The 17,044-nt window shown below is 40.6% G+C and overlaps 1 protein-coding gene across 1 annotated transcript in view; it reads left to right on the top strand.

The window, feature by feature from the left end:
- Bruce (BIR repeat containing ubiquitin-conjugating enzyme) overlaps positions 1-17,044 on the top strand; it is a 1,406,664-nt gene that overhangs the window by 1,112,468 nt on the left and 277,152 nt on the right. The window contains exon 55 of the mRNA XM_068225988.1: positions 6,873-7,077. Within this exon, the coding sequence (XP_068082089.1) occupies positions 6,873-7,077 (205 nt within the window). The remainder of the gene's footprint in view (positions 1-6,872; positions 7,078-17,044) is intronic.

Raw genomic sequence — 17,044 nt, forward strand, 5'->3', positions numbered from 1 at the left:
CCTAATTTTAGGAATGCTCATTTTTTAAAATTAATTTAGTTTCGATGCCGATATCTTCAGGTCTTTCTCAGTGAAATCTCCTGTTTCCTTTAGTCCAGAAGTCTGCTTTCCTGTTTCTTCTTCAGATTTGGATTCAGCCTGCCCTACTAGGACTCTCTCCATATTCTCCTCATGGGCCTGCCGGTGGACCTGCTCTTCTGGAGATTCCATAGCTTCCCTTGGTGTTTATTTAGGTGGTTCATTTGGAATGGGGGCCGATGACCTGCGATGTAAGGCCCCTTAAAACAAGAAGCATCCTCATTTGGAATGTTGATGATTCCATATGACGTAGGGTTTTTGCCCCTTCTAGGGTCCTGAGCAGCGTTCTCACCATCCGTGATGAAGCATTCCGCCAGACATTGTCCTCCCACAACTCAGGCTCTCTGTAGCAGGCGCCATGCTCCTCAGCTGTCCATCCAGGAGTCCGCCCCTGGCCCGAACCCGACCAGGTTTGTTCCACTTTCAGTAGACCTACTCACGTGGTACCCACTTGGAATTACCATGACTGAGTTCACAGCCATGGGTTCCCCCTAGGTTGGGTTCACCCCGTTCCCAATCCACGACTCGTTCAGGCTACGTAGGGCAAAGTGATGTGTTGGTTCCAGCACACCGCAGTGAGCTTCCACCTCAATCACCAGCACCCACTTCACCTGAACCAGCGTATCACCCATGCGGAGGTAACACGGATGCCTCTCTAGTATGTGTGGGCGAGGCTTCCACTCCCGAGCCTTGGCTTGGGCTAGTAACAATCACACTGCCTCAAGACGTTTTCTGGCAGTACCTGTTTTTGGTCCCCGAGAGGGTATTTTACTTCCCTCAGACACTCCAGACAAGTCAGGAGGGCCCCCATATCTGCCACCTGGGACGCGTCTGATAGGGGAACATGCAAGAAAACCACCACGGGATGATGCAACATTATGCAGACATTTTATTTGTATTAGCATTAAAATATATTTACGGTTGTTAGTACTCTATTGTAAAATAAAATCGTATTTAATAACAATGATATCTCTGGCTAGATTCCAGCCCAAAGATGGACAAGGAAGACAATGACAAGTTTTGTGACGAGGAGGTCATTGCTTCTAAGAACATCCAAGGTGAAGTTGAAAATAGGGAGCAGGTGAAAACAATGGAAGGTTCTGAGGTAATTCAGGAAAGTGATAAGCACACTGAAACTCAAAAGGAAGTCGCGGGGGGGATGAACCAAGATATTCTAAATTTGCTGATGGCCAAATTTACCGAGTTCAGTAGTAGAATGGAGGAAAAGATTGATAGTAGTAGGAGCAAAAATAAGAAAGAAATGAAAGAATTAATTAGTAGTAGTACCGGGCGAGTTGGCCGTGCGTGTAGAGGCGCACGGCTGTGAGCTTGCATCCGGGAGATAGTAGGTTCGAATCCCACTATCGGCAGCCCTGAAGATGGTTTTCTGTGGTTTCCCATTTTCACACCAGGCAAATGCCAGGGCTGTACCTTAATTAAGGCCACGGCCGCTTCCTTCCACTTCCTAGGCCTTTCCCATCCCATCGTCGCCATAAGACATATCTGTGTCGGTGCGACGTAAAACAAATAGCATATTCAGACCGAGCAAGTCAAGGAAATATGTACAAGGGACAGTAATAATATCGTACTGTTACGTAATAAAATTTCGAGTAATCGGGAAGAAATTCATGAGGTAGTCGAGGAAAGATTGGATAAGATTTACAATACAGTTGGGGAAGATACGAGGGAACAAGATAGTAGAATCGAACAAATCGAAAGCAAACTTATTGGGGTCACTGAACTGCAGAACGAACAGGAAACTCTGTTGATAGGGGTCAGAAGAGTAAACAGAGAGAATCGGAAGATAGGAGGCGTATGGATTTGAGTTGTGAGAGAGAGGGTCAGAGGAGTATCCAGAAAGAATCGGAAGATGGGAGGCGTATGGGTTTGGGTTATCGGACTATGATAGTCTTAATATGGAGGTTGTCCAAGTGTTGTTATCGAGCCAGAGTATTTCAGACGCACAGAGAATCGGATAAAGTAAGTTAAGTGAACAGGCAGAAGGTAGAAATTGAATAGGTATGTAGTATAAGTAGTTATGTAGTGAAAGTAGATTTAAGAGTACAGTGTGATTGTGACCTAAGTAATGTTAAGTGAGATATTTAAGTAATGACGTAGTCGTAGATAATGAAGTAATTAATAGTAATAGTAAATTAGACGTAAGAAGCGTTCTGTTAAGTGATGTAAGTACTTCTAATACTGAGAATATGATGTAAGTAGTGAGATAGTAACTCCGATGATTGAAATTGTGATGTAAAGAAGGTACTATTAGAATTATAACAGCCGTTGGGTAAGTCACAGTGAGTAAATAAAATTATAGCGGTACCAATCATGATTGAAGATAATTGTAAGTTTCAGCCATGCCTTGTTGTACCAAAACTTGTGTATTCAGTTATTTCAGGAGCTAACTTGGTTTGCAAATCATGGAAGTAGAGTAGACTTTAATTTAGGTAGTGTGTGTTTGTTCTGGGAGAAAAACTAGCAAAGAAGTACGTGTTAATTATGATGGTCTGAGGTAAGTGTTTGGTAACGTGTGTTCTTTAAAGATATATGAGAGGTAAGTGAAGGTGTTCCTAGTGAAAGGAAATGTTTTGAGGTGTGTTACGTGTCTATACGACCAGTATCCGAGGGATAGTCGTATATGAGGCAGTGACATGAGGTAATTTGAGTGAATTACAGGAAGAGTAATTGTGTTCGATGTTAGGTAAGCATCGAGAGGTATTTAGTGGTAAGTGAGGAAGGACACGTATATGAACATCAATTTGTAGTACATGACCATTCATCATTTGTGGGAGGTAAGTACGCCATTCAACTTAAAAATGCTAGTGACGTCGAAGAACAAATAAACATTATCCTGGATTATGGAATTATAGAACCATCTTGTAGCCATAGTATTGATTCTTTAATTATTGTTGCCGGGAAGGATGTGATTTATTAAGATATGTAAGTTAATAAGGGCAAAATTGATTCAGTTGGAGTGACAGAGTACTACTCAGAGTTCCATTTTCATCATCTGCAGAGGCGAGAAATATGTCTAAATTCTTTCTTTTGTATCAGTGGTATTTCACAATTGTGAACCATATCAGGGAGTGTGCATATTCCTTAAAAATCAGGGAGGGAAGATTGTCGGTACTTATAACATCAAGAATTTGAAGAAGTACGTCACATGAGATTTGTTGGGATTAAAATAAGATGATTAATTTTTGTAAGAAACTGGCAAAATAAAACTAATATCTGGGAATTTGCGTGTGAACCAAGTGTCGTATTGGTGTTTTGGAAGAATAAGTGCTACATTGTCATGTATTGTATGACAAAGCGGAGAACAAGACATTGGACAGTTGTCTACGATAACAATATGCGAGAAAAGTTCTCATATAAGTGAATTTTCACAAAATGTTTTGATATGTTAAAAAAAGAAGAATGTTGTATAATGATTTAAAATTATTTGTGTGTGTTCAATTAAGTGTTATACTCTTGTGAATTGTATGAGAGAGAGAGAGAGAGAATGGGACACTGGACAGTTATCTACAATGACAATGTGCGAGAAAAATTCTCATATTTGTGTTATTTTATAAAATGTATGGATGTTGAAAAAGAAAATTATTGTTGTATACTTATTTAAAGTGTTTATGTGTCAGTGATATATATATTATGTTGTTCATAAATCAATCGATTCTTTGTTCTTAGATCTATTTATGAGGGAGGCGAATTGTAACAGTTCAAATCCTGTTACAAGGTGATATCTGTATTATTATTATTATTATTATTATTATTATTATTATTATTATTATTATTATTATTATTATTATTATTATTATTATATTATGTCTGTATTATTATTATTTTATCTGAGATTACTATTATTATATTATCATTCTTATTCAATTCGATTCTGCAATGCTTGTCGCTTGCGTGATTGTAGTTAAATGTATGCATATATACGTGTGTGTAAATTAACACTAAAGACATGTACAGTAAAGAATTGCTGGATATCAGATGTTGGATGTGACATTGCTACATTGTGCAATACTGCTGTCATTGCAGTACTGTCAAGTCATTGCTACGTCATGGCTATGTCATGGCTACATCATCGTGAGCATTTAGTGATGCGCTCACGGTCTTAGATTTTCGTAGGGAGCCCCAGGCTATTTCACCATTGCATGTAATATCTGTCGCGAGGTGGGAGTAGATTATTGTCATTTCTGGAGGTTACGTAGGTGCGTCAACCTAACTTCTATATAAGGTGGCTGCATATTGTAGCGTCAGTCATTATTCTACAGGAAGGAGAGGCACAGTTGGCCATTAAGTGAACGAAATGGAGTGGCCTCAGTCAGTCAACAGGAGTCATTAGTTAAACAGAAGGTGAAGAGAGAAGAAGTGGATGGTGAACATTGATGAAGTCAAAGAAGGATGGACTTACCAAGTAGTCATCAGGATGCAGAAGCAGCAGTCACATGGATACATCACCAAATTAGGCTTGACACATCTATAGTAAACACCAGATCTAAGGAATACAACGTAATTACACTCAAAGTGTTGAAGGTACAGTCAAGTGAAACAGAGAGGGATATATTTCTTATAAATTGTTGAATGTCCGGTCAAGAAGAATTCAAATTCATGCCTAGTTTCTTTCAGTTGCAATGTCATAATTTCGTATTCTCATCTGTTTTATCGCATCAAGACTTACTATTTTTTATATGTAATTTCAAGAATATATTTTCTTCAATCAAATTAATCTTTCATTTCATTTATACAGTAAAATTTCTTAACCTCAAATTTAATGGCGAAACCGGACGCCAATCTCCTTTTCCCAGAACTTATATGGTATGTTGTCAAAAGTAAGCTTATTACCCCACACCCTTTTAGTTTGAGATACTGCAGCGAGAGGGTATTTTACTTCCCTCAGACCCTCCAGACAAGTCAGGAGGGCCCCCCTATCTGCCACCTGGGACGCGTCTAATAGGGAAACAGGCAAGAAAACCACCACGGGATGATGCATCATTATGCAGACATTTTATTTGTATTAGCATTAAAATATATTTACGGTTGTTAGTACTCTATTGTAAAATAAAATCGTATTTAATAACAATGATCCCCAGCTAGATTCCAGCTATTTTTAAGTTAGAACCCACCAGGGAACCCACTAGCTGCTGTCGTTGATTTTCACCCACTAACATTAAAAGCCTCCAGACCGAGCTGGAAAACCACTGAAATGGCAACACTCAGCCCTCGCATAACTACACACTTTTTCCATCATAATAACCCCGTTCAAATTCGTATGAATTCGTAACGGTTCGTATATTTACTTCCTTTCATTTTGCTAGGCATTTTTTACCTCCTTGCTAGAGTAGAACGCAGCCGGGAAGACGGTTTGAAGAAGTTGCGCAGTAACATTCGCGCGCTCTGTAGTATGACGTGTTTTCCGCTGAGCCAATAGAATTATTTCAGTAAGAGGTGTCTGTTTGTGCGGGTCACGAGTGAATGTTTCGAGTTTTATTTATAAATATCATAATCAACGAATTTAGGGAACTATTTGCGTGTGTACGATAGATCCAGGAAGAGCAAAAAGACGAGTATTCCGTCGACAGGCGAGGGAAATAGTATTTAAAGTGTATTTGTATTTGGTAAGCATGCAGCAGCAGGCGTTCACAGGCGGAGAAGGTGAGGAACGCCATGTTGCCACGCTTCAGAAGAAGACAGCACTCGCTTGTGGTATCGGCCTGCAAACAGTACAGAGGATAAAACAAGCTTCGGAAATAAAAATAATGCGGTGTTCAGGTCGCCAGAGAAGAACCCTAAGAGGGAGAAGCCAGTGACGGTCCACGATGATTTCATAAAAAATGTTCTGCGTACAACAATATTTGATATGTATAAAAACGGCAAATATCCTACGGCATTGAAACTGGACCGTCCATTTACCTTCCTTAATATCTCGAAAATTTTCCTCGACACTTTCTCAGAGTTTTATGTTAAAAATTGATTTGGACTTTTAGAAAACGTTTAAGCCCACAAAAAATATAGGTCATCGCTTTGGAATTCAAGATATAACTGGATGATAAAATGTTTACACATACATGCTGTTATGAGTAGCCACATTGGCATCACCGCACCTCATACTTCTGTCTCCCTCTGCGCAACGAAACCGCCTTCCGGGCTGCGTTCTACTCTAGTGGCAAACTAATGCCAACTTCGAAAACTAGGTGACCCGGGAGCATGTTGCCAACCTTGATGCAAATAAAACCTGCACCCCAATTTCTTACATCAAATATATTTTAAAAATATGCGGGGATTAGTCGCGTAAATACTTTATTTAATACTGTAATTTTAAGTTTGTATGGAGGCACCTTTGTGTACATGGGGCTATGTTGTTGCTCCATTCACCATCCCCGAATTGTATCTACAATTTTTTGAAGATAAATAATAATATTACAGGTACTGTGACATACCATGTTAAATCATAATATGCCTAACTTTTTTTTGAGCTCTGTGTTATAACAATGTAGTTAATTTACACTTGTTACATTTTGTAAGTGAATGCTCTTCACATTGAGATGAACAAGTTCAGATCTTACATCAGTTCTGTCTAATGATCGGCACCTCCCAAATATCAGGTGATATGATGTGTGGCTTAGTGAAGTTTTGCTGTATTATGTATTTACAGAGCCTAAAATATTGTAAAAGATTCGATGTAAATATTATTCATATCTAATTTCAAGATACTTTCAACAATTTTCATCATGCACTTGTTTGCTTGTTCGTTCTATTCTCTGATGTGGGCTAATGTATGATTTCAGGACCATGTGTGTCATCCTCTCAGAGCTACAGGGGTTGCAGTATCAACAAGTATAATGTCAAGATTATCCGTCCCTCCTCATTCCTTAGCTGCATTTGCATGTTTTCTGGGGCTTCCTGGGTATGCTGAGGTTCTTTTAAGCAATAAAAGGAGAGCCCTGTGTCTTCTGAAGCTTGTTTTAGGTTTCACAGACGATGGAAGCGAAGGTAAGCTTTCTACTGGTTAGGCTAATAAAACTGTGAACAATGTAATTTAGTTTTTTCAATACCAGTATAACAAATTACATAAATTTTAAAAAAGTTCTGCAGCACCAATGAAGTATTTAGTGAATGACAGTCAAGATAGAAAAATTGACCTGGTTCATGTAAATTTACAGTCTCATGCGAATTAATCCGAAGAATGGAATTTCTTTCATTATTTTCCCAGTGATCAGTGACAGTGTGCTACACATGACTTATTCTTAGTTCCCGTGCTTTCTACATATTATTTTCACTGTTATTCACTGTTGTTTAATTTGTGTGGCGATTGATGTGAATAAAAGCAGTATTTATTTTGAAGTGAGTCACTTTGGAGGATTTTTGAGGCAGTAGTAATACCTATTTCTTTAATGGATACAACTCCAGGAAGAATAGTGCAATTAAAGCATTATCTCAAAATACTTCTATGACGTAAAGAAAGTTAGCTACTAAATTTGATGTTGTTGTAGGCGCTATAAATAGTATTATTCAGCGGTACAAACAAAGTACATCAATTTCACCGAAGAAAATATGGAACTGCTGCAGGAAAGAAAACTACCTCAACTGATGACCGTTTTCTCCTCAGAAGACGGCTTGGAACGTGAATTGGGGGAAAGAGGAGTGAATCTGCATGTTTCTGATGTTCACCGTAGACTTCTATTAGCCAGAAGAAAATCCTGCAACTGACTTCAACCCTTTTTTCCCGATATGACCAATGTTTTCCGTGTTGCACAATCTTGAGCATTCTACACTGCCATGCCATGTGCAGACTCTTATCCCAAATTAAAGTTACACCAATATAAAGATACACAGATACAGTATTACCTACAACAAATTCTTCTTATAATATTATGTTCATATATTTAAAAATTACCAGCCCGCCTGGTGGCCATGATCATTAAGGCATTGAAGTCTTAACGGTCTGACACCGAGGTTAGCCGGTTTGAGTCCCATTGGTCGAAAAACTTTTCACCATCAGAATGTTGACTGGCGGGGTAAGGGAGGTCGTGGCATACAATTTCTAATCACTAGATTGTGTGCCAAAAGCCTGGATTAAATTCCAAACCTCTCCGCAGTACGCATATGGAGTGAAGGCATATGATTCTGTTGATGGTGATTTGTTTGTTGGACAGAGATGTTATGCCTTGAGCAGACTCCTTGGTGCTATTCGAGAGGAGTAGGCTATGTGCCATCACCGGGTTTCACACTCTCCCTTCTTACTATCATATATCACGTCATTCATTTCATCTCATTAACTCCTCTGATGAGGTTGACGTCAGAAAGGGCATCTGGTCATAAAAACGTGCCATGACAGATTCGTTTCACCTCATACCCGACCCCGTAGATCAACGGGACAAGGGTTGGACAAACACACATTTTAAATTAATGAAAAAACATTATTTTCACTGCATTAATATTACTAATTATTTTACGGAAATTTCTTAACCTAAAATCGGGAGATTGTACTTTTGTACGGTGACATACTTTGCTTATAGTCATAATAATATGCATCAAATCACTAATATTTTCAAGAAATGTAACTGTAACTTCACATTTTAAACTAACAACACCAATGCCCAAATATTCGGTAACACCCGCACCGTTAATAGTAATAATAAATACATGCAATCCGGTGTTTATAAATTAAAGTGAGCCGAATGTGATGCTTCTCACGCCGGACAAACCTGCAGGACCTTCACCATACATTACAAAGAGCACGTAAATACTGACAAACAGTTCAGCAATGAACGTTTACATGAAGGAACACAATCATAAATTCTCCACCATCAATCAGGACATGAAAATCATTCAGACGGCCAATAAAAGACAATACTTGAAATTTCTTGAAAATTTACATAACGTATTGTCGAGAAGCACAACACCAGGTACAACCTTAATGAAACTATAGAAAGAAACAATACTTTATTTGAAGAATTGACAAACATCAACAATCAACAGATAAAAAAAAAAAATTTGCAACAAGCGTCATACAAACTCTGTAAGAGATATAAACTTCATTGAATGGTCCCCGTATTGAACTGTGATTACATATAAAATTAAAAGTTTGTGTACATTTATATTTGCACGTATTTTCAAAATCACATTAGTCACCATAGAGATTTCAGAATAATCATCTTCCGTTTCTCTTTTCGTTCTAAGTTTGATAAGTTTTAAGAAGATTTTCAGAAATATGCCCAATTTAACAACACGTCATCAAGTACTGAATTGACAGCATAACCTAACACAGTTCTACATAGAGTGTGAACATTCAAAAAAAGTTTAATGCTTACAGTTATATATGACTGGCATTTACCATAACACATGCCAGAAATAGGAGAGTGATGTCTTTACATTGTGTCATTTGCTTAGCAATGAAGAATTTACTATAACAATTTTAAACCCACAAACCATCGAGCAATTTGTACGTAGGTGGATCAAAAGGTTAGTTGCACTAACGCGCCGCAGCAGCGCACTGTGTGTCGCAAACGTGGGTACAGCGGAGAAAGCAACAGACACTGTCCACACGTCTGTGAGGCAGGTCGCTGTGGTGTCTCGTCTAGTATTGTGTGAATAGCGGCCAAATGCAGTGGCGCGTCAACTGAACGTTCACTCCAAATATGAGATGTGTGCGACAATCCGATTCCTATGGGCCAAAAGGATGAATTGCACGGACGTTCATCGTGAAATTAGTGCTGTGTATGGGGAGCGGGCCATTTCCCATCAAGTTATCGTAAAGTGGTGTCAGCAGTTCGAAGCCGTACGCACGGGATATCACGGACAAAAATCGCAAAGGCAGGCCCGCAATGTCCAGGACCTGTGCAAAGGTCAACAGTGTGAATGCATCACAGAACCGCCGCATTAAACTGAGAGAAATCGCGACGCAGCTGAACATCATAGTCTATCAGCTTCATTTCCGTATTGATTGGTACTCGGTTTTCGCAGCTGAACATGTCGTATGGCAGTGTATTTGCCATTGTTCACGAGGACCTTGGATATCGTAAGCTGTGTCAAAGATGGGTCCCACGTCTTCTCACTGATGAGCACAAGGAACAACGTTTCCACTCTTCCCTGGCATTTTTGCAACGCTATGCCGCAGACGGCAACGGGTTTCTGCGGCGAATCGTCACAGGCGACGAAACATGGGTCCACCACTTCACCCCCGAAACGAAGCTAACATCAATGAAATGGGTGCACCTCTCATCACCACAACGAAAGGAGGCCAAGGTTCAACCTTCAGCCGGTAAGGTTATGGCGACAGTGTTCTTTGACATGGAGGGTTTGCTGCACGTGGAATTAATGCCGAAAGGAACGATGATCAACGCGGCATCGTATTGTCAAATGTTGCACCGGTTGCGTAAAGCGATTAAAGAGAAGCGCTGGGGGAAATTGAGTGCCGGTGTGAATTTGTTGCACGATAACGCAACACCTAACAAGGCCCACCAAACGAGAGAACTGCTGAAGCGTTTCAAGTGGGAGGTCTGGCAACATCCACCCTCCAGTCCCGACCTAGCGCCATGTGACTTTCATCTGTTCGGTAAGCTCAAAACGGAGCTCGGTGGTCGATGTTTCCAGACCGATGAGGAGGTGAAGGCCGCTGTCTCCGAGTGGTTTCAGAACGCTGGAGGAAATTTCTATGCATCCTGCATCGACAAGTTGGTTGTGCGTTCGCAGAAATGTTTGGAGTCTCTTGGAAACTATGTGGAAAAGTGACGTTACAGTGTATGTCGTTATAGTCGTGTTGCTGTTGTATAGGTGGTGTAATAAATGGCCATAACTGGGAAGTGCAACTTATTTTCTGATCTGCCCTCGTATATAAAAAGTGGATACTCATTTTACTGTAATTTTAACGTGTGTTTTCATATGTATGTTGCTGGTAGTGTGTATCTTTGTAAATGACATTTCATGTTTTAAAGTGTTCAGATCAATTCTGAATATAGCTGAAGATGGCTGAAATCAAAGGCCAAAACATGTCCTAATATTTTGAATAAACTTTTTATTGAATTAGCACAACTAGTATTGAACAGATGGACTTATTTTAAGGTTATAAACTTCATTATTGGTTCCGTATTGAATTAAGTTTACATATAATATACAAAGTTCTCCACCTGAAGATACACTCAGAATTCTAGAACTCAGTAGAAGCATCTGGACTTTACATTCAACCGGCATATTACGTTTTGAAAGTGCATTTTTTGCGTATTCACTAACAAGTGCATATTTTAATCATCATTGTATTAATTGTATGATAACTATTCTTATAGTCTAATTGTAATTGACGTAAATCCAAAAAAAATTTAAATTGTCACTGACAAGTACAATATTATTTTATGTGTAACAGTTCATCAATCCACCATTTTATATGTACATTATCGCATCACATACACAGTTCATTCTTTTAAATCTTATTTCCACAATGTAATTCTGTCTTAGGACTTCGGCAAATCCATAAGTGTTTCTTAGTTAGGCTGATGATGACCAATATAGGGTCAAAACTAGTACCTTGATAATATACAGTGAAACCTCAATTCTCCGTTTTTTGAGGGACCGCAAAAAAAAATTGTATAACATAGGAAAACGGAAAATCCGGGAATGAATGAATCACGGCATCAACAATTTGGCTAAATTTCACAAAAATGAAATATGTATTATAATAATCTTAAACACGCCTAAACCAAACCAAACTACAGTCCCAATGAACCTTCCGCCTACTAAGCGACCGCTGCTCATCCCGAAAACCTCCAGATTACGTGGTTATACATGGTCAGTGTGACGAATCCTCTTGGTCGTTATTCCTGGCTCTCTAGACCGAGGTCCCCATCTTACCATTCGATAGTTCCTCAATTAAAGGTAAACCGGGTATGCGACTTAAAAATCTCAAAACTTTACATTCAGTTTTACCAGGAAAACTTCAAGTTTCCCATGAAAACTTATTTTAGTTCAGCAACTTGGATCGGCCAAACTTCGAAAAATCTAATACCGGTAACGCCAAGCCAAACAACAATCGGCCGCAAGTAGTTTTAATTCTCTAATCTAATAAAATTAAGCACATTCAATACAAATGCACCCAACATAATGTTGAAATCCCTTTCTTTAATCTTCCATTTTAATTTGGTCATCGGTATGGTACCAGTATACAGCTCATAGTCAGTTGATGGAAGTCGTGTTCCACATAAATTAGGCCTACAATGATTTTTGAAGGTTATGTTAAACTCCAGAATATGGTTTCGAATGTAAATATTGATTCTCGAAAATTCTCCAATGCATTATATTCAATTCTGCCCGTCACTAATCACAATCAAATTGGAAAGAGAGAAAAAATATCATCAAAACTTCAGAAATTACGGTTATTCGTGACCTTGAGCTCAGCTGGAAAGTGCGCTCACTGTACAAGTCGGTACGATTGCGAAATTCTACAAACTTTTTAAATGTAACGTGTGCAAATAAAACGACTGCGGTTTTTATAAAATTTTTACACAAAAACATGAAATTCCCAGTCTTATAATAGGACCAAAACAGTCCTAAAACTGGAAATAGTTATCTTTGGGGAAACCCAAAGGGAAGAAAATAACTCTCATATGAAAACTGACGCCACCGTGGTATCGCAACAAGTTCGAAAGAGAACGCTCAAGGAGGAAGACATGGTTTCAGTACAGAAGGGTAAAGGTCAGGTAGAGGCAGACTCAAGGATGACAAATACAAACACAGAACCTATGACTATAGATATACCAAATGTTAGTCAACACGAAGTGGATACTTTCAGTGGAGAAGGAGAGTGGCAAGTACAGGAAAGGAGAAGGAGGAAATCCAAGGGAGCGCACACTATAACGGGGTCCAAAGTACTTACAAATAGCAAATTCCGAGCTGGAGATAGGATGGCGTGGCTTTATGTAGGCCGCATACATCGATCCGTCGATAAAGATACTTTGGTTGAACATCTAAAGGAATATGGAATTGAAGGGAAGATAGAATGTGAAGAGCTGACCACAGCGGGCGAGAATAAAGCATTCAAAGTGGGTGTCCCTTTTGAAGCCAAAGACATGGTGAAACTTCCGCAATTTTGGCCGAGAGGTATCGTTGTCCGACGATATCTTTTTCGGAGATACTAGGATTCAAGGACCCGATCCTCGGGAGGAAACTATGACCGAGAATATCAGAACAATGACATGGAATATAGAAGGTGCAGTGAATGCTCTAAGCATGTCCCCAATTGATGAACTCAAAGACTCTGACATTGTAATCCTAACGGAGACCTTTCTCACGAAGGACTGGAATTTTGAAGGTTTCTACAACATCCATGTTCTAGCTCTACAGGGACTAAAAGGTAGGCCATCCGATGGAATCACCTGCCTGCTGAAGCAGAGATTTCACCAGTTCACTATGGAATACAAGACACCTGAGATGATAGTGGTTAAAACAAGTTTGTGTTGGATCATATGTGTTTATTTCCAGCCGTGGTATAGAGATGAAAATTATTATAGATATCATTAGCATTGGCTCAACAAGGTGGGACACCACGAACCTGCTACGCTGGCGTAGCAGGGGGAGAGGTGATACTCCCACGTGGCGCGTCCCAGGTGGCGGATAGGGGGGTCCTAACCGGCTTGCCGGCGGACTTGAGGGAAATAAAATACCTCTCGCGGACCAAACACACTACCCCCTGCGGGTGGGGGACGCACATGTAGAATACACCCGCGGTATCCCCTGCCTGTCGTGAGAGGCGACTAAAAGGGGCGACCAAGGGATGACGGAATTAGAACCATGAAACTACTTTTGATTCGTACCAACACGTGGGGAACACCATGGGTTGCCTGTACTTGCGAGTAGTACCACTATATTAGGTATGAAATAAGTTTGTGATTAGTAGCAGCTGGAGGGGGTTCTCCTGTGGGTTTCCAGTACCCGTGCGTCGTACCCATGTGAGCAACACCGCGGGTCTGGGCGTTGCCTGTGAGTTGTACCACTATATGAGCGACACCGTGGGTCTTCGTTGGCTGTGATTGGTACCCACTCTGTGAGGAACACCACGGGATGTGTGGTTAGTACACCTAGGTGAGGAACCTTATCGGTTTGCGTTGGCTATGAGTGGCGCCATTGTGTGCGAGACACCATAGGTCTGCGTTCCCTGTACGAAGTGCAAAACTTGTGAGTAGTACCTTCTTGTGTGGAACACCGTTAGTCTTCGCTACTTTTGATTAGTACCCCGACATGACAAATACCATGGTTCTACTTTACTCGCGACATGTACCATTCTGAGGGGCCTTAGATCTGGATTTTGGACCCCTATCGACATCAAGCATTCTCGATTCAGGATTGTGCTTTATGAGTGGTCCCTTGGTCAGTCATACATTAATTATGATCTTTTTTGAATTGGATCCACTGTTTTTTTGTTTGCTCGTTTTTTGTTTTTGTGGTTCATGTCCATCCATTCTTTCTTCACGACATTTTTATTTTATTTTGGTCAGTGGATGAATTTTATTTCTTTTGTTATTTCATTTCGTACCATTAGGGGCCGATGACCTCGATGTTAGGCCCCTTTAAACAACAAGCATCATCATCATCATCAACAAGGTGGGACAACAGGAACTGGTGATACTCGCTGGAGACCTTAATTGCAGAGTCGGTATTGACAATAGTGATGGGACATTCGATTCATTTTACTGAATCGATTCATTTGATTCCGTTCACGTTACTGAATCGATACAGTGATCCGATTCACGGCTCATTGGTCACCGCTCCTACTGCATCTGTGTAGTATGTGCTGGTAAGACAGCAGCAACAGCATTCAGTGCTCGCAGCTGCCATCAACTCCTTTCTTAGAAAAAATGCTAGTTACTCTAATACATCGAAGGATACCGGCGACGCAGGGTGGGAAAGGTTAGGAAGGTAGCAGCCATGGCCTGAATTAAGGTACAGTCCCAGCATTTCCTGGTGTGAAAATGGGGAAACTACGGAAAAACCAACTTAACGGCTGCCGACGGTGGGATTCGAACCCACCATCCCCCGAATGCAAGCGCATAGCCACGCGATATTAACCGCACGACAACTTGCTCAGTCGTTTTTCTTAAAAAAGTATTTTTCTATCAGCTGAGGATTTTTTTAATCGTCATATTTTGTATAGGCTACCTGAGATGTACAGTAGCCCGCTGGTTTTCTGATTCAATATACTGTTATTGCGTCTGTTCACATATGATTGAAGTCTTGTGCAATGATGTGACATATGAACTGAGAGAATACTGAGCCGTTCTTCCCAATATAAAACAGGTACTTTTGAGTGGTCACGAGCATGACTCATAATCATAGGGCAGGCTAGAGACGAGTTTAATTGTCAAATGTAAACTAAATTATAATACTAAGATTCATTAAACTAATAAATAGTATAACCTAATAGCTTACCTACTTACTAGCTACTTCAGAATTATGTTGTGACTAACTTTTTAACACTGCAAATAAATCCATCTATTATTTAAACCTCCCTGTAAGAAGAGGACAGTGAATGCAAATGGGTATTATTTTCAAATGAGCTGTGCTAGAGAGTTCATTATAGCATACGATTCTTTCAGTGTAGCATGGCTCACTGTATGTCTCGCTGCAGTGAGCCGATAAGGAGCTGTGCGTATCTTGTGTCTCACTGAGCCGGCTCGTTCACGATTCTTTCCGTGTGCCATGGCTCACTGTATGTCTTGCTGCAGCGGAAGCTCGGCTCTCCGCGTGTCTAGTGAGCCGATAAGGAGCCATGTGTATCATGTGTCTCACTGAGTCGTGCTCGTTCACGATTCTTTCGATGTGCCATGATTCACTGTCTCGCTGCAGCGGCAGCTCGGCTCTCCGCGTGTCGAGTGAGCCGATAAGGAGCCATGTGTATCATGTGTCTCACTGAGCCGCGCTCGTTCACGATTCTTTCAATGTGTCATGATTCACTGTCTCGCTGCAGCGGAAGCTCGGCTCCCCGTCAACGTCCAGTGAGTGCGCCACTCAGCACTGTCCACTGGGAGTAAGCTGAATCGTGTGCCGTGAGCTCGCCATTCCTGTGAATCGATACACTGCTTCGAATCATGCATTCAGTAGCCAACACTAATTGACAATACTAAGTCAGAGGCAGTCCTCGGATTCCTTCAAGGAAAAGGTCTGAGCCTGATCAACTCTTACACAGAGAAGACATACATTTGTCACAACGGGAGTAGCACGATTGATTTAGTATTCTGAAATATGAAGAAAGTGACAAATGTAGTGCAAAGAATACAGAAGAATGTCGTCAGGAAGCATCTGCCTGTATTGACAAACTTTACTGTACAGCAAAGCATTCCTACCACATCTCATACCATAAAACGGACCAGAGCACTGGATGTACAAACAATCGAGGAATCCACCCCTTTTATCACAGAAGCAATACAGCTCATACAGCATGGACACATAGACACCGCTCTACACTAACTAGAAGACATCATACTCAGCGCAACGACAGTAGCACCGGCATTCAAGAGGAAAGCCAAGCCCTGATTCAACGCAGCCTGTTACCAGTCCAGGAAAACGCCGATTCAGTCGCTGCACAAGGCGTTAATGTCACCCTGTGAAGCCTCCCTGCGCGAATACTCCAGGAAAAGACAGAGCTACAAAGCGCTGATCAGAGAAACAAAAAGGAAATATTCTGAGGAAACAGTGGAGAAGCTTATAGAAGAAGCTATGAAGAACCCCTTCAAGGTCTTAAAGCCGAGGAATCCAACCTTCCCGAGAGACTGTAACAATTTGACGACCACCAATAAATAATAAACATATATATCAATTCCCATATAATCAGTGACTAAAATAAGTGTAAATGACAAGACAATGGGCGCCACCTGTAAAACAATTACAGGAATATATAACTATGTAGAGCAATGAGTAACTCCCTCTCCCAAGGCGACGGTCATCAGGCTGACGAAGCTCCAGACTTACTATA

Source organism: Anabrus simplex, chromosome 2 (genome assembly GCF_040414725.1).
Source record: "Anabrus simplex isolate iqAnaSimp1 chromosome 2, ASM4041472v1, whole genome shotgun sequence".
Taxonomy (NCBI): Eukaryota; Metazoa; Arthropoda; class Insecta; order Orthoptera; family Tettigoniidae; genus Anabrus; species Anabrus simplex.